The sequence below is a fragment of the Primulina eburnea genome, chromosome 8 (genome assembly GCF_022965805.1).
Source record: "Primulina eburnea isolate SZY01 chromosome 8, ASM2296580v1, whole genome shotgun sequence".
NCBI lineage: Eukaryota > Viridiplantae > Streptophyta > Magnoliopsida > Lamiales > Gesneriaceae > Primulina > Primulina eburnea.
In genome coordinates this window covers 8,838,559-8,862,180 of record NC_133108.1, presented here as the reverse complement: position 1 = coordinate 8,862,180, position 23,622 = coordinate 8,838,559, and the positions used below count along the sequence as shown (strand labels likewise).

Sequence of the window (23,622 nt, the reverse complement as noted above, 5' to 3'; positions counted from 1 at the left end):
TATATCATATTCATGGAAAAAATTGTATCTCCAATTAAATGACCTTTACAACTTTATTTTTTTAAAAAAATATTTTGTAGCATATGCAATGAAATGATGACACACCTTACACATGCAATGAGGATACCACCAGTGCATAGACCAAACAAACATAAGAGTTTATCAAATTTGACATCAACAGTTTCTTTTGGAGTTAAGTGTGTGTAATTTTACGGTTAGGTCCTCGAGATTTTTGTATTTGATAAGTTATAAGTTATCAGAAAAATATTTTTAAATATGTTTTCATATTATTGAATTCGCATCCAAATCATTTTGTGAGCCGATAAGTTATTTCAGTTCGTTCCTTAACATAAATTAATAAATTAACGAGTTTTTCTAAAATGATTTAATGATGTCTTATTATTATATATTCGAGTTAAAAATATAAAATTGTCTATCTACTAGACCATGTATTGTAACAGATATTTTTCTTAAAAGTTTCTTAGTTTAATCTTGAACATGCAACAATACAAAATTGCACAACTCCTCAGCACTTGAGTAACTTAAACTTTATTCATTGGATTTTAATAAAATCACACATACTCTTTCAAAATATATATACGTTAATTAAGCAATCTTCTTAAATGAAATGAGCCGCCTCTCTTTCTTCCAAGGCTTGTCCCAAACAACCATCCGGTAATTGCTTTCTGCCTTCGCGGCGAGGGCATATGTGGCTGAGATGATGAGCCTGTAATTCATACCATTAACTATTTGAGTTTCTCCTTTTACTATCGACATCAAGCTTAACAAGGCATTGACACGCTTGTTGTGCTCTTTCACCGCAAACTTCCCTATCTCAACCACATTTGGGTCGTTCAAGTTACTGATCGCCTGCCAACCGGAGAATGAGGCTTTGATCGAAGAGGCCGAAACAAGAAGAATTGAAAATGTAACGACTAGCAACGAGAGAAATTTGGGTGCCATTTTCTTCCCTTGATCAGATCAATTTTATTTGCTTCTAAAATTTGTAGTGATTATTGGCGGGTTTTTATAGTGACAATGCCCAATCAAAAAGCCTGATTTTATGGTGTTATATTGACATGTTTAAGCAAACTATATTTTAGCCAAATCTTGCTACAATTTTTTTAAGAAAGATAAAATCTAGTTGGGATTACTTTGAAAGTGTATGTTTAAATTTTTCAATGTATCCTTTTTATTTTCACAAAAATTTATTTTAATAAATAAAAAAATATGTTAACTACATGTATCTTTCAATATCACCCGAAGGAAAAAATCTCTCATTTGTGGTTGAATTTGGTCATATAAATTTGGGATCATAAATAAGAGTTAGGTACGTGGTTTCTTCTAAAACTGTCTTTACTTGAAGTGATTAACTTGAAATATGATTTATTAATCCCAATATTTTTTCTTACAAAAATAAAAATGTCTTAAACTCAAATGTGGTTAATGATTGAATTTGGACACGACTTTTAATCCTTAATTTCAATTAAGATAGATAAACTAAATTTTGTATAAGTGGAAATAAACAATAGTTTCTTACTAGGTTTTTTTTTTGTGTCACACACACACATAGAGATATATATACTTTGGTTTATTTTGCTTCACATTGAACAATATTAGAGCGACGCTTTATTAATAGGAATCAATCGCACAATTCAGCTAACTAAACTAAGTTTGCACTTGTATAATATATTAAATTTTGTTCTAGAAATTCGCTACTTAATGGATTGTACTCATGGTAGAAAGATATTTAAATAAATTATTTAATTTAGATATTCTAAATAGTTGTTTAAATATATCATCAAAGGGTTTGATCTTATTAAAAAAATATTTTGACATGATTTCATATGTTAATTATGCAAGATAGAGATTCTATTTAGGTCACAAATGAAAAATATAACTTTTTATGCCAAAGTATTGCTTATTCTTGCAAACATAGGAATGTTAACTCGTCTAACTCATAAAGATCTGTAAAATCATATCACGAGTTACCTACTATTGTTGTTAATGGTGTTCACAATTTTGTTAACCTAATTTCATCCGCAATCTGCGTGAGTCAATCATCACATTTCAATCATTCTGATTTGCATAAAACATGTTTTTTTAAAGCTTGGAACCTTGAATTTAAGATCTTGTCTCAAATTTGGAATTCTTGATGTTGAGAAATTGTTTGTTTGTTTTTTAAGTATGCATATTCATGGAAAAAATTGTATCTCCAATTAAGTGACATTTACAACTTTATTTTCTAAAACAGTTAGAATAAATATTTTGTAGCGTATGCAATGAAATACTGACACACCTTACATATTGGGGCAATGAGGACACCACTAGTACATGGATCAAACAAACATAAGAGTTTATCAAATTTGACATCAACTGATTTTTTATTTTTTGGAGTTAAGGGTGTGCAATTTTACAGTTAGGTCCTCGAGATTTTTGTATTTGATAATGTTGGGGCTCGATTTAGAGTTTAGAGGGGGTGGGTGAATAAAATCGTTCCTTTCTTTGACGTTTTTGCGAAGGTACTAGAATCCTGTTAGAGATTATAGCTTATCTTGTTCGAATATATTTCCAGCATATCTTAATAACTTGTGCAGAAACGATTTGATGGTTTGAGGTGAAAATAATAAAATAGTAGGCAGTAGAAAGTAGTTGTTTCTGGAAGTTCGAAGATTAAAATTTTCTACGTCTCCCCTTCTTCTGTTTCCAGAAGTTTTCACTAAAAGACTTTGGTTTTTACAGTACAACTCTTGTACACACCTACTGAAACTCTTAGTTTCACAACACAATATAATGAATACAACAAGGTTCTGAAAAAGACTCTTTTCCAGATTACAAACTCTTCTCAATAAGATGTAATAAGATGAATAGCTTGTGAAGAGATAAAGAAACATAAACACAAGACTATCTCAGAAGATCATATATATGCTATAAAGAGTGTGCTGCTTTTCTATATATTGACCTTGAAGATAAAGAGTAGTTTTTGATTGCTCAAAACAACGTTGAAATGATAGACATATATTGTGTTCCTTGTTAATAATAATCGTTTTTTTCTATATTAGATTGATCATTTAATAAATAGAAACCTTGAATCCAACGTCTATAAACAAAACAACTTATTTGACTCTAAGTGAATCAACTTTATCACCGAAAAAGGGTCCTGCAGAAAACTTCAGAATAATCAGTCTTTGTTTTATGCCAAAACTAGTAAGGCGTGTTAAATGTCTTCGTACAATATTAAATAGTGCAATTAATACTAATACTATGTAAGATAACAATAACATTAATTAATAATTGTAACGATCAAACGAAAGACGTTAAGTTCTGCTTCTGCTTTAGCTACGTTCTGGTTCTGTTTAGGCTACGTTCTGCTTCTGCTTTTGCTAACCATTAAGTTTAGCTAAGAAATACTCGATAAGTACTGCTTCTATTTTAGCGAAACGAGTGCTTCTGCTATTTATATTTTCCTCTGTTTTTACTATCACCACCTACGGGTTTTGACTCTCGTCACCACAATTAAAGTAAGTCTAACAATTTCTCCCTTTTTGGTGATGCCAAAACCTAGATGTTATTAAAGATAAAGATCAATAGCTATAACTAAAAGCCGATAGAGTTTATAACAAGATAATTGATAATAAAATAAACAATAAAAAATAATGGGATGTAAAAGAGCTTAATCGGTGCCAATGTCTCTGAAAATAGTTGCTCGTTCTGAGGATCTTGATCTCTGAAAGATGACTCTGCATGAGGTCTGTATCTCTAGTTCTGCCCCCTGTTCAGCTTTCTGATTCCCCCTTTTTGGCATCACTAGCCTGAATTCGAGTGAGAAAATCATCCACCTGGCTAGTAAGAGTATTAATTCCATCATTTAGCATCTCCAGATACGGTGCTTGGTTGGAAACGCGTTCATTAAGAGCATGAAGAGATTGAGATTGAGACTCAATTTTGGCATCAATAAGTTCGAACTTCGAATCCATAGCTGCAACGTTGTTGGATACTGAGAGAATAGAGGAATCATGTTCGGAGACAGTTTTGGTTATCTCAGCCTGACCGAGCAAAATGTTACTTTGATTTGTGAAAACAGATTTCCTGAAGATACTGGTTTCAACATTCAGCTTGGCCAAAGATTCTGCCGTGCGAGTGACTTCCTTAGAATTGTGGTCATGGAAGAATTTAGTAGCACTTACTTCACCAGCATGTTCATGAGACAATTGTTTTACTATCTCTGAGAGATTGTTAAGATTTCTCTGCAGAACATCTGTCTCAAATTCAAGAGCAAATTCTTCTTATGGGGATGGAGATTTCTCTTGAAGACGATGCTTGATGTCTGCAATTTGAGAAATGTGAGCGGCTAAACCAGAGGGAGGGACAATCAATGTGGTATAGGGGACAACTTCTGGTTGAGCAGTAGATGGAGCTGCTCCAGGTGCTGCAGAAGTTCTTTTAGGAGAAGTAAGTTGTTCAAGTGCTGCACTCTCTTCTGGTTTGTGTGTATCAGTAGTTGTTTCGGTGGTTTCCAGGGGCTCAACAGCTGGATTTGGTTCACATTGAACATTCAACAGATTTTCCATTTCTGCTTGATGTTCATCAGAAAATTTGTCCAAATATGGTAGTGAAGAGGATGGAGCAGCATGTGATTCTTTCATGGATTGTTCTGATAGTTGTGCTTCTGGGTTTTCTTCTGGAAGTACCAAGTCGACAACCAGAGATGCATCTGGTGCAGTAGGAGTAGGAAAAATTTATTGAATCACTTCATCAACAGACGCCAGGTCATGAACAGAAATTAATGATGAAGATTTAGTAGGCATTGTCGTAGATACAGGAGTACTGAAAACTTTAGCTTCAGAAAGAGCTGTAGTCTTTTCCTCAACAGACTATCTTGAGAATATCTGGGACATGACCTACTATGTATTGCAGATCCTCTCCAATATCATTTTCCTCACCTTTAACTTCCTCATTCTTGAAGCTCAACCAGGCAGTCAAAAGTTGGATGGCATCTTGATCGTGAGCAGCAATAGGATTCGTGAAATCAAAATTTGACTTAAGAGTCTTCAGAACAGGATCCAGCTTCTGAAGCTTGAGCTGATCAAGAATGTAGTTTCTTCTGTTTATAGCTTCAAAGACATTTTTGGTCTTAGCAGAATCAAAGACTTTGTTCTCATTCTTAACCATTTTGGCATAATAACCTGGAGTTCTTAAATATGTGATGGGGTGGAAAACTTGAACCTTGAGCCAATCATCGAAGAAAATCATATCCTCAGTGGCAGATTTTTCGATTTCATCCAGGTGAAGATCAAAATCTCTTTGAATAGATGATTTGACACCATGATTTTTTGGTTTTTCAACGAGTTTACATTTGCCTTTGTCTGAGGAGGCAAGTAGCACGGGTCGAAAAGCAGAAGACTTTTGCGAGATATTGTCTAATTACAAGTCCATTAGAGGGTCTGAGGGTTTGAAATGAAGCTGAAGTAGTTGCAGTAGGAATGGCTACGAGGTTTGAAGAAGGGATAGAGACTGGTTTGTATGAGGTGACATTTGGAAAAACTTGTCTCAAAGGAACAGTATCAAGATCAGTAAGGGCTGTTGTCTTCTTGATACGGATTGTGGTTCGTGGTTTCTTTTTGGTTGGAGTGGTTGGGAGTGAGGCTTTGGTGAGGGCAGCGGATTCTTCAGATATGTTTTTATCGTAATCAGTCAAGACAACAACTCTTTTCTTCTTACTTTCTTCTGAGGTTCTTGAGCCTCAGTTTGAGTAACACCAATCTCCTTTTTATGGCAAAATATTTTGCAACGGTTGTTTTTGGCCTTAATGCGAGCACGTTGTCAACATCGTCCATGGTAACATACGATCCATCCTATTCCGATGTAAGCGGAAAACAAGCATCCTTCAACAACTTACTGATTTGGATAGCAAAACCAGTACCCTTTCTTAAAATCATGTCCTTCATGATTTTGAATAAGAAGCGACTCCAATCAACTTTTGCTTCAGAAGTGATGGCCATCATCAGTTGGACCTTTTCCTTATTAAATTTATCGAAAGTGCCAGCTTTTACCAGACTTGCCTTTGCAACAATATCAGCGAGTAATTGGTACTCTATTTTCAGAAGCTTCTTAAAACAGGAGGGAGAAAGCTCCTATCCAGAAGCCGAGAAGGTGGAAAGAGCAATAGACATTTCCTCCTTAGTAATAATAGAATATTCAAAGTTACCTGAGAATGGGAGAAATAATGTTGATCCCAGAAGTGCAGCATCAATGGTTATTGACGCATCTACCTGAGAGTATACGATTTTTCCAGAGGGTGGTCTGGTAAATAATTGAGGGTGATTCCAGAAATTTTTTAAGACCAGATTTCTCAATGACCTTTAACATTTTAACGAGATTTTCATCCTTGATGGTGAGTACCGATGAGAAGTTGAATTGATAAGCACTGAGTGTATAGGCTCCAGCCATTTTCCTGTAAGTGAGAAGGATTCAAAGTAGATTTTGTAGAAGAAAGAAATTCGAGAGAAAGCAGTAGGAAGTATACAACAATATGTTACGTAAAAGTGAAATGCGAGAGAGAAGAAGTGGTTAAATTCAAAATGTACATCTGTCAACGAAAACATAGGGATACATGTCAATATGTTTACGGTGAGATTTGAAAAGTTAAAAGATGAGTGTCAATTGAACCAATGATTTTAAAATTTTAAAAATCAATAAAAGGCGGGCTGTCCAAAGCAGTTAATAAAAAATGCAGAAGATGAATTTTCGTTTTATGATAATATCTACTGGAAGTGATAAAACACTGAAATATATCCAGTACTTTTGACAAAGTCAAGTAGACACATTGTTTTATCGAAAAGAAAAATCTCCTTCTGTTTTTGACTTGAAACGGAAATATCACACACAATTAAACAATGTTCCCCCTAAATTAATGCAAATAAACAAATATTAAATGCGAAGATTGAAGATCGGAGGAAATAACAGGTGACTCTTGATATTCTTCCAATAGGAACACACAAGAGGTGAATAGTCAAGCGACTCTTCAACTAGCCCGAGGATAATCTGCAAAGACACAAACTAAGTCAATTTATACAAACATTTAACAAATGGATAGTGCAAGCAGTTCATCAGAGTCTGCTCCGTAGTTGGATAAAGCAAGGGAGTTCCAAAGACAACTTGCGACGTCCCGTAAGAAGATGTTTGAAGGCATCGTTCTTAATGTGATGAAGACTTGGAACAAACTTCTGGATCTGTAGTCTGAATAATCAGTTATATTATTCTATATTATTAGATTTAAGCTGTGGAATCATCCCTTTCACAAACCATGATCATGCGAAGAGAGGGGGATGATTCCAGTAGGTTCTAGATAGGATTTCTACTGTAAATCTCAATACTGCTGATATCAAGACTGTAATTGCTTATCTAGTGTAACATATCTTATTTTATGAATGAAGCAGTTCATTTTGTTATACTTCTTGTACTAATTTTACGTACGTTATCTATTGTTTCTATTTAATGCATAAAAATCATAAGATACTAAACAGTAGTTACCACAAATCAATTAGACCAAGAATATTTCGAAAATAAGAAAACTTAGTCTCAGGAAGAGGTTTTGTAAAGATATCTGTTGCTTGTTGATCAGTAGGGACATATTCCAGACGAATGTCCTTCTTCTGGACATGATCTATAATAATATGGTGTATGATGTCAATGTGCTTCGTTCTGGAATGAAGTACTAGATTGTGTGTAATTGCTATAGCACTGGCATTGTCATAGAATATAGGTGATTCAGAGGCTTGAACTCCATAGTCCTTAAGTTGTTGTTGCATCCAAAGTAATTGAGAGCAGCAAGATATTCTACTTCTGCAGTAGACGTGGCTATGGAAGTCTACTTTTTACTGAACCAGTAGATCAACCAATCACCAAGAAATTGATAAAAACCACTGGTGCTTTTTCTATCCAGTTTGCAACCTGGATAGTCAGCATCTGAATATCCAGTAAGATTGAAAGAGGAATCCTTGGGATACCATATGCCGACATTTTGAGTACCCTTTAAATATTTCAAAATTGTTTTAGCAGCAATAAAATGTGATTGCTTAGGGTTAGACAGAAATATAGCCCAAATACAAACAACACACATATTATCATGTCTACTGACAGTAAGATATAACAATGAGCCAATAAGATGACAATATTGAGTTACCTCTACTGAAATTCCACTTTCATCTTTTTCAAGTTTAGTAGATGAACTCATTTGGAGTGGAAACAGCAAAGCATGTTTCCATGCCAAACTTTTTCAGTAGTTCTTTTGTGTACTTAGCCTGATTTATGAAGATTCCTGTATCGAGTTGCTTAATCTGCAGTCCTAGCAATAATGTTAATTCTCTCATTATTTTCATTCCGAATTGTTCCTGTATTATCTTTGAAAACATTTCACAAAATTTGGGGTTAGTTGACCCAAAGATAATATCATCAACATAAATATGTACTAACATAATGTGCTTATTTTTAACTAATGTAAATAAAGTCTTGTCTACGGTGCCGATGGTAAAATCATGATTGACAAGAATTGTGAAAGAGTGTCATACCAAGCCCTAGGTGCCTGTTTCAAACCATACAAGACTTTGTGTAATTTAAACACATGATGCGATAAGAAATTATCAATAAAACCTGGGGGTTGTTCAACGTAAACTTCTTCTTGTAGTAGACCATTTAGGAAGACACTTTTTACATCCATCTGATAAACTTTGAAGTTCTTTAAAGCAACAAAGGCTAAGAATATTCTTATTGCTTCAAGTCTTGCTACTGGTGCATAGGTCTCATCATAATCTATTCCTTCTTCTTGTCTGAAACCTTGAGCCATCAGTCTTGCTTTATTTCTAACAATAGTACCTTCTTCATTTAGCTTATTTCTAAATAACCACCGAGTTCCAATAACTGCTTGATGAGATGGTCTAGGTACAAGAAACCACACTTCATTTCTTTTAAATTGATTCAGCTTTTCTTGCATAGCTTCAATCCAACTGGGATCCAGAAGAACTTTTTTAATCTTCTTTGGTTCATCATGAGAAATATAAGCATCATGCATATATTTATTTATCATTTGCTTTCTTGTTCTTAATGGAGCTGCTGGATTTCCAATAACCAAATATGGAGGGTGTGATTTTCTCCAAACAAAATAGTTTAGAAGTATTTCTTCTTGATTTAATGGATTTGGGTCATGCTCAGGTAAAGCAGTAGTAGGTTCTGGAATGTCAGCTGCTGGTTCTGGTACATCTTGTGTCTGTACAACTGGTTCTATCATAGGAATGTCTGGTTCTGGATTTTGAGCATCTTTGACACTTGGTTTTGCGTCATCTTCACTATCCAGTTCCAGATGAATTCTGTCTAATCTGTTACTTAGATTTGATATGTTAGTAATTTTAGGAGCATTGTTATCTTCATCAAAGATGACATGAATAGATTCTTCAACATTAAGAGTTCTATTATTGAAAATTCTATATGCTTTGCTTACTGCTGAATATCCAAGAAAAAGTCCAACATCTGATTTTGAATCAAATGCTGATAAATAATTTTTACCATTATTATGCACAAAACATCTACAATCAAACAAACGAAAATATGATACATTAGGCTTACTCCCTTTCCATATCTCATATGGAGTCTGATTATGCATCCTGTTGATCATGGTTCTGTTTTGTGTATCACGCTGTGTTGATTGCTTCTGCCTATAAGCGCTGAGAGATGTATGCATCTGCTAGCATTGTTCTAGCAGCATCTTTAAGAGTTCTGTTTCTCCTCTCAGCTACTCCATTTTGTTGAGGCGTTCTGTCAGCTGAATATTCATGAAGAATACCCTGTTCATCCAAATATAACTCAAGAATTTTTTTAGTAAATTCAGTGCCTCGATCACTTCTGATTTTATTGATAGAAACTGATTTTTTTCGTTTTGAATTTTTTTCAGAAGCTTGATCAGAAGGCCACTGGTTTGATCTTTTCCAGGAAGAAAGATTACCCAAGTAAATATAGAAAATTCATCAACAACAACAAGAGTGTATTTCATTCCCCCTAAGCTCATGATATGGATTGGACCAAACAAGTCCATATGCAATAATTCGAAACATCTTGATGTTGATTTCCTACCTTTATTGTTAAAGCTAGATCTTACTTGTTTGCCAAGTTGACATGCAGAACATACATGATTCTTAACGAAACTAATATCAGGTAAACCATCAACTATATTATGCTTCTTGAGATTATTGATTGACTTGAAGTTATTATGATTCAATCTCTTGTGTCATAACCAATGTTTATCACGTAGGGAGGCAACTAAACATGCAGGAACATTAACATGATCTTTGTTCCATGATACTTTGTAAGTGTAGCCTTCTCTTTTCCCGGTTAAGACTATCGACTCATTAGCATCTTTAATTGTGCAGGTGTGCTTCTTAAAAGATACTAAGTATCCATTATCGCATAGTTGACTAATATTAATTAAATTGTAACAGAGATTTTCAACGAAGAGCACATTATTTATAGTGATATTACCATAGATAATTTTATCCTTACCCATGGTTTTACCTTTTGAGTTGTCCCCAAAAGTTATCTTTTGTCCATCACAACTCATTATTTTTGAAAGTAGACACTTTTGCCCAGTCATATGTCTGGAACATCCACTGTCCAGATACCATATAGAGCTGCTTATCTTGGCTTTCCTATCATGTTTCTGCAAACAAAAGTTTTAATAACCGGTACCCAATCAATTTGGGTCCAAGCCTTATCAGTCCTTTAGGAACCCACATTTGTACAATTTTACGCGATCTTGTCTTCGAGTATCCCCAGAGGTGCGTGCAACAGAAGTTTTATTAATGTTATTTCTAACAAAATGCATTTTAGGATGTTGTTATTCCATTATGTTTTTATCATCTGGTCTGTATCTCTTCTGAACTGGTCTACAATTATAGTACTGGTAGTTTCTAACCTTCACAGAAGGTTGTCCTCCTGAGTTGAATCCTCTACTGGGTCCAGCGCTCTTATGGACTCTACTCTTAGGTTTACTGTAACCCAGACCATAATGTTTACTTATGTTCGTCAGGTCTACAAACCTTTCAATTTGAACAGTTGGTACTTCTAGTTTATGTACCATGTTGGATTTAACAAAGTGAATGTATTTCCCTTTGCACATATCCAGTTTTGGCTTTATACTTGTTTCAGAAGTACTTTCATCATTACTGAATCCGAGACCACTCCTGTCTCCATATTGCTTCTGTAATTCTTGCATATTTCTGATGAAACAGAAGACTTATTCCATGCATTCACCAGTACCGATAGATTCTGATTTTCAGACACTATCGTCTGGTAAACTGCATTTACTTTGTCATTGTTAGTTCTCAATTTACTTATCTCAACTTCTAGATCACTGCAGTTGTTTTCTTGCAAGCAAATGAACTTACTGATTTGATCTTTCAAGTTTTGATTTTCAATTTTAACTTCTTCGAATGACTGAGAAAGTCTTGAGTACTCTTCTACCATATCATGCAATGCTTTAACTAAATAATTTCGTGTAAATTAATCAGAATCAAAATCAAATACCTCTCCAGATGTCGAGGCTTATTCAGTGTTCGACATGAGAAACTTGATTTCTTTTTCATCACTATCCCTGGAATGACCATCTGAGTCAGAAGACTCAGAGCTAGAATCTGCCCATTTAGATTTACTTTCTCCAGCAAGCATTGATTTGCGGTCTCTTCTAGATTTCTTATCGTTTCGCTTGTACCCCTTCTTCTTTTGGTCATCCTTCTTAGGTTTTGGGCAGTCAGCAATAAAATGTCCAATTTTTCAAAGCATGTCATATCACCAGGTGCTGATTCCTTTTTGAAGTTTCGGTTTGGACTTTGGTATGCTCGGTGATTCTTCTTCATGAATCTTGAAAATTTCTTCACGAATAGGGACATTGCATCATTGCTAATTTGTTCAGCAGTCTTGTCAGATGTACTTTCAATAGCAGCATCAGGTGATATACTTGAAACAACTGCAGTAGTAGCAGTAGCTGCAAGAGCCTTGGTAGGTGGATTCGACAAGGGCTCTTCTCCACTTTTTGCTTCCAATTCAAACTCATAAGATTTCAAATCTGCAAACAATTCATGTAGCTCCAACTTGTTCAGATTTTTTGAGACTCTCATAGCCATTGTCTTAACATATCATTCCCTGGGTAAATATCTCATCACTTTGAGTGCCACTTCTCCATTGCCAAGTTCCTTTCCCAAAGCTTCTAGTTCATTTTCTAAGCTGCTGAATTGCTCATGAAATTCTCTTAGAGTTTCTCCAGCTTTAATCTTAAGATTTTCAAACTTTTGAATTTCCAAAGACAGCTTGTTCCTTTGTCTGTTCATTTCCTTCACAAATTTGGATGAGTTTCTCCCAGATCTCTTTTGTTGTAGGTCACATTTTGATTTTGCTGAAGGTGTTCTTGTCAAGTGTTTTGTAAAGAATATCCTTACTAACATTATCTAGATTTTCTTTCTTCTTATCCTCGCTTTTCCATTCAATTCTTTGATTTTCAACCATTTGTGGTGCACTTTTAGTAACAACAATAGCTGTATTAGGCTTTAGAATTTTCAAGGGACCATTTGTGATGACAAACCACATATGATCGTCTTGGGCTGCAATATGAGCTTGCATCCTAATCTTCCAATCATCGAAATACTCCTTTGAAAACATAGGGACTTTGTTGAAATTTGCCATTTCTGTAGTAGATTTTCAGAACAAGAATAACCCGCTATGATACCACTTGTTGGGGATCGATTTAGAATTTAGAAGGGGGTGGGGTGAATAATCTCGTTCTTTTCTTTGACGTTTTTGTAAAGGTGCTAGAATCCTGTTAGAGATTATATCTTATCTTGTTCGAATATATTTCCAACAGAACAAAATAACTTGTGCGGAAACGATCTGATGGTTTGAGGTGAAAACAATAAAACAGTAGGCAGTAAACAGTAGTTGTTTCTGGAAGTTCGAAGATGAAATATTCTACGTCTCCCTTCTTCTGTTTCCAGAAGGTATCACTAAAAGACTATGGTTTTTATAGTACAACTCTTGTACACACCCACTTCAGTAGGACTTATCTTTCGCCTACGGAAACTCTTAGTTTCACAACACAATATAATAAATACAACACGGTTCTGGAAAAGACTTTTTCCAGATTACAAAATCTCCTCAATAAGATGTAACAAGGTGAATAGCTTGTGAAGAGATAAAGAAACATCAACACAAGACGATCTCAGAAGATCAGATATCTGCTATCAAGAGTGTGCTGCTTTTCTCTATATTGAGCTTGAAGATAAAGTATAGTTCTTGATTGCTCAAAACAACGTTGGAATGATAGACATATAATGTGTTCCTTGTTAATAATAATTGTTTTTTTTTTCTATATTAGATTGATCATTTAATATATAGAAATCTTGAATCCAACGTCTATAAAAAAACTACTTCTTTGACTCTGAGTGAATCAGCTTTATCACCGAAAAAGGGTCCTGCAGAAAGCTTCAGAATAATCAGTCTTTGGTTTAGCGATACGAGTGCTTCTGTGAATTAGCTACATTTTGGTTCCGCTTAGGCTACGTTCTGCTTCTGTTTTTACTAACCGTTAAGTTTAGCTAAGAAATACTCGATAAGTACTGCTTCTGTTTTAGCAATACGAGTGTTTCAGCTATTTACATTTTCCTCTGTTTTTACATTCACCACCTACTGGTTTTGACTCTCATCACTACAATTAAGGTAAGTCTAACAGATAAGTTGCAATTTATCAGAAAATATTTTTAAATATTTTTTTCATAATTTTTAATTCGGATCCAAATCATTTTGTGAGCCGATCAGTGATTTTAGTTTGTTTCTTAACATAAATTAATAAATTAATGATTTTTTCTAAAATGATTTAATCATGTCTTATTATTATATATTTGAGCTAAAAATATAAAATTGTCTATCTACTAGACCATGTTTTTTAACAAATATTTTCTTAAAAGTTTTTTACTTTAATCTTGAACATGCAACAATACAAAATTTCACAACTCCATAGCACTTGAGTAACTAAAACTTTATTCAGGAGATTTAATAAAATCGCACATACTCTTTCACAATATATATACATTAATAAAGCAATCTTCTCAAATGAAATGAGCCGCCTTTCTTTCTTCCAAAGCTTGTCCCAAACAACTATTCGGTAATTACTTTCGGCCTCCGCAGCGAGGGCATCCGTGGCTGAAATGATAAGCTTGTAATTCATACCATTAACTATTTGAGTTTTCGTTTTACTATCGACACAAAGCTTAACAAGGCATTGAGCCTCTTGTTGTGCTCTTTCACCGCAAACTTCCCTATCTCAACCACCTTTGGGTCGGTCAAGTTACTGATCGCCTGCCAACCGGCGAAGAAGGCTTTGATCAAAGAGGAAGTAATAAGAATTGAAAATGTAACGATTAGCAACGAGAGATTTGAGTTCCATTTTCTTCCCTTGATCAGTTCAATTTTATTTGCCTGTGAAATTTGTAGTGATTATTGGCGGGTTTTTATAGTGAAATATGCCCAATCAAAAAGCCTGCTTTTATGATGTTATATTGACACGTTTAAGCAAACATTATTTTAGCCAAATCTTGTTACAAACTTTTTTTAAGAAAGAAAAAGTCTAGTTGGGATTATTTGAAAGCGTATATTTATATTTTTCAACGTATCTTTTTTATTTTCACAAAACTTTCTTTTAATAAATAAAAAGTATGTTAACTACATGTATTTTTCAATATCACCCGGAGGAAAAAATCTCTCATTTGTGGTGGACTTTGGTCATATAAATTTGGGATCATAAATAAGAGTTAGGTACGTCGTCTCTTCTAAAACTGCGTTTACTTGAAGTGATTAACTTGAAATATGATTTATTAATCTCAATATGTTTTCTTACAAAAATAAAAGTGTCTTAAACTCAAAAGTTGTTAATGATTGAATTTGGACACGACTTTTAGTCTTTAATTTCAATAAAGATAAATAAATTATATTTTGTATATAAGTGGAAATAAACAATAGTATTCTTACTAGGTCTTCTTTTTGTCTCACACACACACAGAGAGATATATACTTTGGTTTATTTTGATTCACATTGAACAATATTAAAGCGACGGTTTAATAATAAGAATCAATCGCACAATTCAGCTAACTAAGCTAAGTTTGCGCTTGTCTAATATATTAAATTTTGTTCTAAAAATTCTTTACTTGATGGATTGTACTCAAGGTAGAAATATTTAAAGAAATTATTTAATTTGGATATTCTAAAAAATTAGTTTAAATATATCATCAAAGGGTTCGTTTGATGTTATTTAAAAAAAATTTTGTGACATGATTTCATATATTAGTTTTGCAGGATAGAGATCTTATTTAGGTCACAAATGAAAAATCTTACTTTTTATGCCAAAGTATTGCTTATTCTTGCAAACATAGGAATTGTTGACTCGTCTAACTGATAAGGATCTGTAAAATCATCTCACGAGAAACGTACTATAATTGTTAATTGTGTTCACAATTTTGTTAAACTCTTTTCATCTGCAATCTGTGTACGTCAGTCATCACATGTTAATCATTCTGATTTGCATAAAACATGTTTTTTTTTTTAAAGCTCTCAGAATCTTTAATTTAAGATCTCGTCTCAAATTTTGAATTCTTGAGGTTGAGAAATTGTTTGTTTGTTTTTTTTAAGTATGTGTTTTCCTGGGAAAAAATTATATCTCCAATTAAATGACATGTACAACTTTATTTTATAAAACGATTAGAATAAATATTTTGTTGCGTATGCAATGAAATGATGACACACCTTGACATCACCAGTGCATGGATAAAAAAACATAAGAGTTTATCACATTTGACATCAATTGATTTTTTTTTTTTTTTGGAGTTAAGGTTGTGTAATTTTACAGTTAGGTCCTCTAGATTTTTGTATTTGATAAGTTACAAGTTATCAGAAAAATATTTTTAAATATGTTTTCATAATATTGAATTCGCATCCAAATCATTTTGTGAGCCGATCAGTGATTTCAGTTCGTTCCTTATCATAAATTAATGAGTGTTTCTAAAATGATTTAATCATGTCTTATTATTATATATTTGTGCTAAAAATATAAAATTTTCTATCTACTTGACCATGTATTGTAACAAATATTTTTCTTAAATTTTTTTTACTTTAATCTTGAACATGAAACAATACAAAATTGCACAACTCCTCAGCACTTGAGTAACTAAAACTTTATTCATTGGATTTTAATAAAATCACACGTACTCTTTCACAATATATATATATATACATTAATTAAACAATCTTATCAAATGAGCCGCCTCTCTTTCTTCCAAGGCTTGTCCCAAACAACCACCCTGTAATTGCTTTCGGCCTTCGCGGCGAGGGTATCTGTGGCTGAGATGATGAGCCTGTAATTCATACCATTAACTATTTGATTTTATCTTTTTACTATTGAAACCAAGCTTAACAAGGTATTGAGCCGCTTGTTGTGCTCTTTCACCGCAAAATTCCCTATCTCAACCACCTTTGGGTCGGTCAAGTTACTGATCGCCTGCCAAGCGGCGAGGCTTTGATCGAAGACGAAGCCAGAAGGATTGAAAATGGAACGACTAGCAACGAGAGAAATTTGGGTGCCATTTTCTTCCCCTAAACAGATCAATTTTATTTGCTTGTGAAATTTGTAGTGATTATTGGTGGGTTTTTATAGTGACAATGCCCGATCAAAAGCCTGCTTTTATGATGTTATATTGACATGTTTAAGCAAACAATACTTTATCCAAATCTTGTTACATATTTTTTTTAAGAAAGATAAAATCTAGTTGGGATTACTTTGAAAGCAAATATTTAAATTTTTCAACGTGTCCTTTTTATTTTCACAAAATTTTCTTTTAATAAATAAAAAGTATGTTAACTATATGTATCTTTCAATATCACCCGGAGGAAAAAATCTCTCATTTGTGGTTGACTTTGGTCATATAAATTTGGAATCATAAATAAGAGTTAGGTACGTGGTCTCTTCTAAAGCTGCGTTTACTTGAAGTGATTAACTTGAAATATGATTTATTAATCCCAATACGTTTTTTTACAAAAATAAAAGCATCTTAAACTCAAATGTTGTTAATGATTGAATTTGGACACGATTTTTAGTCCTTAATTTCAATAAAGATAAATAAATTATATTTTATATATGTGGAAATAAACAATAGCATTCTTATTAGGTCTTTTTTTTGTCTCATTCACACACCCACAGAGAGAGATATATACTATAGTTTATTTTGCTTAACATTGAACAATATTAAAGCGATGCGCGTTTGTCTAATATATTAAATTTTGTTCTAGAAATTCGTTATTTAATGGATTGTATTTATGGTAGAAAGATATTTAAAGAAATTATTTAATTTGGATATTCTAAATAGTTGTTTAAATATATCATCAAAGGGTTTGATGTTATTAAAAAAATTTTGTGACATAATTTCATATGTTAATTTTGCAAGATAGAGATCATATTTAGGACACAAATGAAAAATATTACTTTTTATGCCAAAGTTGTGGCGCCCCGAACATCGTCACGTAATCATACAACATGTGACATCATATGCATAAATTTTTTCTTTTCGACGACGTAATAATATAATGCATATACGACAAAATAGTGCAATCAACATATTATCTACGTCAGTGTAGCAGAAACAATATAATAAATACACACATACAACTCAAATAAAACAATTACCTATATTGTCTCTATCTACTATTATTTACAGGACTGTTTGACTAGACACACCTAGTCTTTCACCAATATCATGTCTTACGGCATAGTCCTGTAACATGTCCAACCGAAACAGCCCCAAAGGGTGAGCATACATAACAATCATCATTGCAATACATAACAGTTATATTAACAACAATATAAGATATAACTGAAATGATAACAGAAATACTCCCTTTACCGTTTCTGGACAATCAGCCATCAACAACCTCAACAACATCACACTGCAACAATAACATCGACGATACGTCGCACCCCAACTCCTGCGACAGCAATATCTTCGAACGAACAACAACATCGACGATACGTCTAACCCCAACACATGTGAAAGCAATATCGCCGAACGAATAACATCAATGATACGACGCACCTCTACTCTGGCGACAACAATATCGTTGAACGAACAACATCAACGTGTGACGTCTCCCAACAACGGCAGCCAACAACATCAACAATAATAAACAACAACAAATATAATATTAAATCACCCAATTCTGGTGATTACCATCGTTCAACACAATAGTATTTATCAATACTAAACAATAACAAAGTATGCTCGTATGTCAACTGTGACGTTCCGAAATTTGAGATCCACATGAACCACGTGCGTGCAAGTTATTAAATTCCTTATGTATTTTATTAAATGGTTTTAATGCATGCTTAATTCACTGATTTGGGTTTTAATTCACGATTTAAGAATTTGAATTATTTTAATATTTATGTTTAATTGATGCACGTTAAAATACTTTCCGAGTTTCATGTTTCAGGCGATTATTCGAGGCGAGATCGAGGAAAAGACCGGTGACGATTTTTAGCAATTTAAAGTGTGGTATTTTATTTTAAGTTAAGAGTGGGGCATTTTAAATAATTTATTAAGTTTTTAGTATTTTAAAAGCCTTATTTATGTATTTAGTAATTTAAGAGGTTAGAACTTTTAAAATTAGTATGTAATTATTTTAATAGAGGAGTTTGATTAAATTAGTGTGTGTCAACCTTTAATTAGTATTTTAATTAGTTAATTTAGCACTAAATTCTCCTAATTAAAAACCCACACACACGTTATACACACTCACACACACTTACACGTTTTTACACATACTAAAACACACAACATACCCTACACATCTTATTTTCAGATTTTTAAAAAGGAGAGAAACCTAGGGTTCCATAGCATTCAGCAGCCGCCCCACCCCCTTCACCATTCCATCAATTTTCTACAGTTTTCATCGCAAGATTTTAACGCCACGTTCGTCCCGGATCGAGCCTCGCACCGTCTCCGCTTCGGTATCGTCGTATCGGTATTTTTATACATCGAAAGGCACGTATATTCTGTTATTTCTGCATCGATCTTGTCATAGTATGCGTTGGGTTATTTTTATGCGTGAAAACTCATGTGTGACGTTCGTCGTTTGAGCGGAAAATGGTTTGAATGCGTTTAAAATATTTTTAGATCTGAAATCTCGTAACTTACTGTTCTGTTGAAAACTGCGATTTTTCTGTCGGGATATTGAGAAAACTTTCAACTAGAGAATTGTAGAACTTTTTGATGCCTTCGATTTGATATAAAATTCGAGATTTTTGGATGGAAATTGAGTGAGTTATGACATTTTTCGTGGGACTGCTCAAGCTGCGACTTTTATGTAAAATGTGTTCTTGAAGTTATTTGTTGCAAGTTTCGTTGGACATCGTCGGGCTTGTGCTACTGCATTTATATATGTTACGAGATGTATTTAGGTGTTATTTGGTGGTTCGTTCGGGTCGGGTTTGGTTTGGGATGTAATAGAAGTCGTAGGAAGCGAAACGATGCCTAATTACGAGTTATTGTTGTGTTGGAATTAATTGTTGATGCTTAGGGACGTTTGGGGCGTTTTTATGGGTTTGAATCAATGTAATAACATCCTAGGATGAGTCTAGAGGTGTTGGTTCATGGTCCTTAGGCTTGGATTGAATGGGTGAAAGGTTAAGTTAGCGAATTTTCGTGAATTTGCAAAGACAGAGGGTATCCGGACCCCGACACGGAGTCCGTATCCTTTTCCTTCAAAAATACGAATTTTCAGAGTCTACCCGGACCCGTACACGGACCCCTACACGGGGTCCGTGAACACCCTTTTAAAAAAAATGTAAAAAAAAAAAATTTTTTTTTTTTAGGAGGGTCCGTTTACACCCTTTTAAAAAAAAAAATGTAAAAAAATTTTTTTTTTTTTTAGGATTTGCTTCGGGTTCTATATCATGGTTTAGCACCATGGTTAAAATTTATTTATGTAAAAAAAAATATAGGATTTGTTTTGTGGTTTTACGTCATGGTTTAGTACGATTATTAAACGAGGTCAAGCCAGGAGCGAACTAGAATGTCCTAAGCTACTTATTCACTTTGGTGGTGAGCTCGAGTACCTACGTCTAAGACATGCAAGTTAAGTATTTAAAAATTTATGTTAGTATGTGCAGTAGCGGCCCCAAGTGAGATACAACGAAGCCCTCAACACCAAGTAAGTATGTTGACGTGCAAGAAAATATTTCAAGTTTTTGAGGTATGCTAAATGTCTTGTGACCAAATTATGTTTAGGATTGGAAAGCGTTAAATTATGAACGGGGACCAATCCGTCCGTTAAATTATGAACGGGTTAGATCGTGGTTGGAAAGCGTTAAATTATGAACGGGGACCAACCAGCCCGTTAAATTATGAACGGGGATCTCATGTATGTTGCAGTGGATACGTCCCTGTCAGCCCAGTACTGTGGTTTGTCTGATCAGGCTTTTATTATTTATGGGTCACTTGTTTTGAAACATCCTCTACGCAAAATGATGAAGTATGTATGTTCAAGTATGTTCAAGTATGCAGCATGTTTAAGAAAAGTTTATGTTGATGGCACGTCTAAGTATGTATGTACGTATGTTCCAGTTCATGACAAGTTCAACTTTCTAGTATGTATGTCATATTTTCAAGTTGCATGTGGTTTTATTACGTATTACTCGTTATTTCCAGTTTATACGTGTTGAGTCTTTAGACTCATTAGACTTGATCGATGCAGGTGAGTATGTTGATGAGGAGACATGAGGTGGTGATCAAGGGGCAGGCTTGGACTGAGTGCGAGGCTAAACCCGAGGACCGCCATGTTTAAGTTTTATGCAAAAGTTAAATTACTCTGATTTCATATTTTGATGGGAATACTTTGAGCAACCTTTTGTGAGCAAATTTTTATTGTAGTTATTTTGAACAACCATGTCTTATGGGGGACTTGGTTGAGATATTTTATGGCAGACATTGAAAGTATTTTTACATTCAAGAAAATTTTTAATTTTTCCGCAAATTTTGAGTATGAAAAGTACGGTACGTTACATCAACACGTACCTGATAATCGAGTATATATAAAATCTGGTTATTTCTTTGATCCCAAGGCTTGTGATGTATCTAAATAATTCAACAACAATTATCAGATCATTATCACCATATCAACACAATCATAACAGCCTCAATATATAACATCAAATAGCCCAACAACAATTAATGCAACAAAATATAAAACTCGATTATAAATTTTTATTTTTCAGCAATTTAATATTTCGGTGTATTTAATTCACAATACGACCTTAAAATACACCATACTCAATTAACTTCAAATAATAGGATATTTTACAACATCTGTTAAATTATGAAAGCTTTATATGAACATGTAGTCTATACTTCGTAGACTCCGAATATGTAATCAAAATTAATGACAACCGACAAACAATTCACCAATTCCAATTCAACAATTAAAATCCATAATTACAATAAATTAGGAATAATTCAAAATAACATTACCATAATCTTCTCTACTTCGTTAAAATCATACACTATTCAACCATCTTCAATTTCAGTATTATTTAACAATTTATCGGATTTATTCCAGAAATCGACGAATTTCAAACATCACCAAAACTATAAAATTTATACCTCAAATCGAAGACCTTGTGTCAACGATTCCAGAAATGAAATCGGTTCGTCGCTTAGATAAACCGGTAAGTCGCACGATCAAAAAGAAAATTGAAATGTTATTTTCTCTCCTAACTCCCCTCTCTCGTTCTCTCTGTTCAAATGTCTTAGGCCGAAATGAATGAAACTTGAGTTTCAAATTTATCATCTTTTTTTTAATACTATAATATAATATAATATATTTAACATTTTAACACCAGTATATCCATTTGGACCAGTCAAACGATCAAATTATCCAAAACTCAAAACATGAAACTATTATATCTTTGAGTTTTCTACCTTTTAACCAAATTTCAAATCATTTGGACTTCATATGACCAAATTATGTCATATTTCACTTTTTAAAAATAATTAATTATTTAGTAATATCACATTACTAAATCAACAAATTGTGATATTTACTTCAGGCATTACAAAAGTATTACTTATTCTTGCAAACATAGGAATGTTGAATTGTCTAACTATTAAAGATCTGTAAAATCATCTCACAAGAAACCTACTATCATTGTTAATGGTGTTCAATATTTTGTAAACTTAATTTCTTCTGCAATTTGTGTGCGTCAATGATCACATTTTAATCATTTTGATTTGCATAAAACATGTTTTTTAAAAGCTCGGAACCTTGAATTTAAAATCTCGTCTCAAATTTTGAATTCTTGAGGTTGAGAAATTGTTTTTTTTTTTTTTGTTTTTTAAGTATGTCATATTCATGGAAAAAAAGTGTATATCCAACTAAATGACATTTACAACTTTATTTTCTAAAACGATTAGAATAAATATTTTGTAGCGTATGCAATGAAATGATTACACACCTTACACGTTGGGGCAATGAGGACACCACCAGTGTACGGATCAAACAAACATAAGAGTTTATCAAATTTGACATAAATTGATTTTTTTTTTTTTGGAATTAAGGGTGTGCATTTTTCAGTTTGGTCCTCGAGATTTTGGTATTTGATAAGTTACAAATTATCAGAAAAATATTTTTAAATATGTTTTCATAATATTGAATTCGCATCCAAATCATTTTGTGAGCCGATAAGTGATTTCAGTTCGTTCCTTAATATAAATTAATAAATTAACGAGTTTTTCTAAAATGATTTAATGATGTCTTATTATTATATATTTGAGCTAAAAATATAAAATTGTCTATCTACTAGACCATGTACTGTAACAAATATTTTTCTTAAAAGTTTCTTACTTTAATCTTGAACATGCAACAATACAAAATTGTACAACTCCTTAGCACTTGAGTAAATAAAACTTTATTCATTGGATTTTAATAAAATCACACATACTCTTTCAAAAAATATATACATTAACTAAGCAATCTTATCAAATGAAATGAGCCGCCTCTCTTTCTTCCAAGGCTTGTCCCAAACAACCACCCGGTAATTGTTTTCGGCCTTCACAGCGAGGGCATCTGTAGCTGAGATGGTGAGCCTGTAATTCATGCCATTAACTATTTGAGTTTCTCTTTTTACTATCGACACCAAGATTAACAAGGCATTGACCCGCTTGTTGTGCTCTTTCACTGCAAACTTCCCTATCTCAACCATCTTTAGGTCGGTCAAGTTACTGATCGATGCCAATACGAATGTTTCTAAACACACGACGCTCAAGAACAAAAAATTTTAAACTTTCGTTGCGTCTTGGGTACGAGAATTCGATGTCCCAACAATGAAGATGTAGATGAAATTGAATACTTAATGGGAATGAGGTTATGGATGAATATAATAAATGAAGACGGAGATGAAAGATATGAAATCCTACCGAAACCCAACTAATTGTCATCTATACCTGAGTTGTGTTTATTCCACAAACCAAATTACGTTTGGGCTTCAC

General features: G+C 33.5%; 1 protein-coding gene across 1 annotated transcript; it reads right to left on the bottom strand.

Moving 5' to 3' along the window:
• Positions 1 to 606: 606 nt before the first annotated feature.
• LOC140838978 (cysteine proteinase inhibitor 5-like) lies at positions 607 to 963 on the bottom strand. The gene has a single exon (XM_073205606.1). The coding sequence runs from the start codon at positions 961 to 963 to the stop codon at positions 607 to 609; it is 357 nt and encodes a 118-aa protein (XP_073061707.1).
• Between the last annotated feature and the right edge of the window lie 22,659 nt (positions 964 to 23,622).

Bases quoted from the DNA above. Each gene is read 5' to 3' on its own strand.
- LOC140838978 (XM_073205606.1), bottom strand. From the start codon at position 963: ATGGCACCCAAATTTCTCTCGTTGCTAGTCGTTACATTTTCAATTCTT.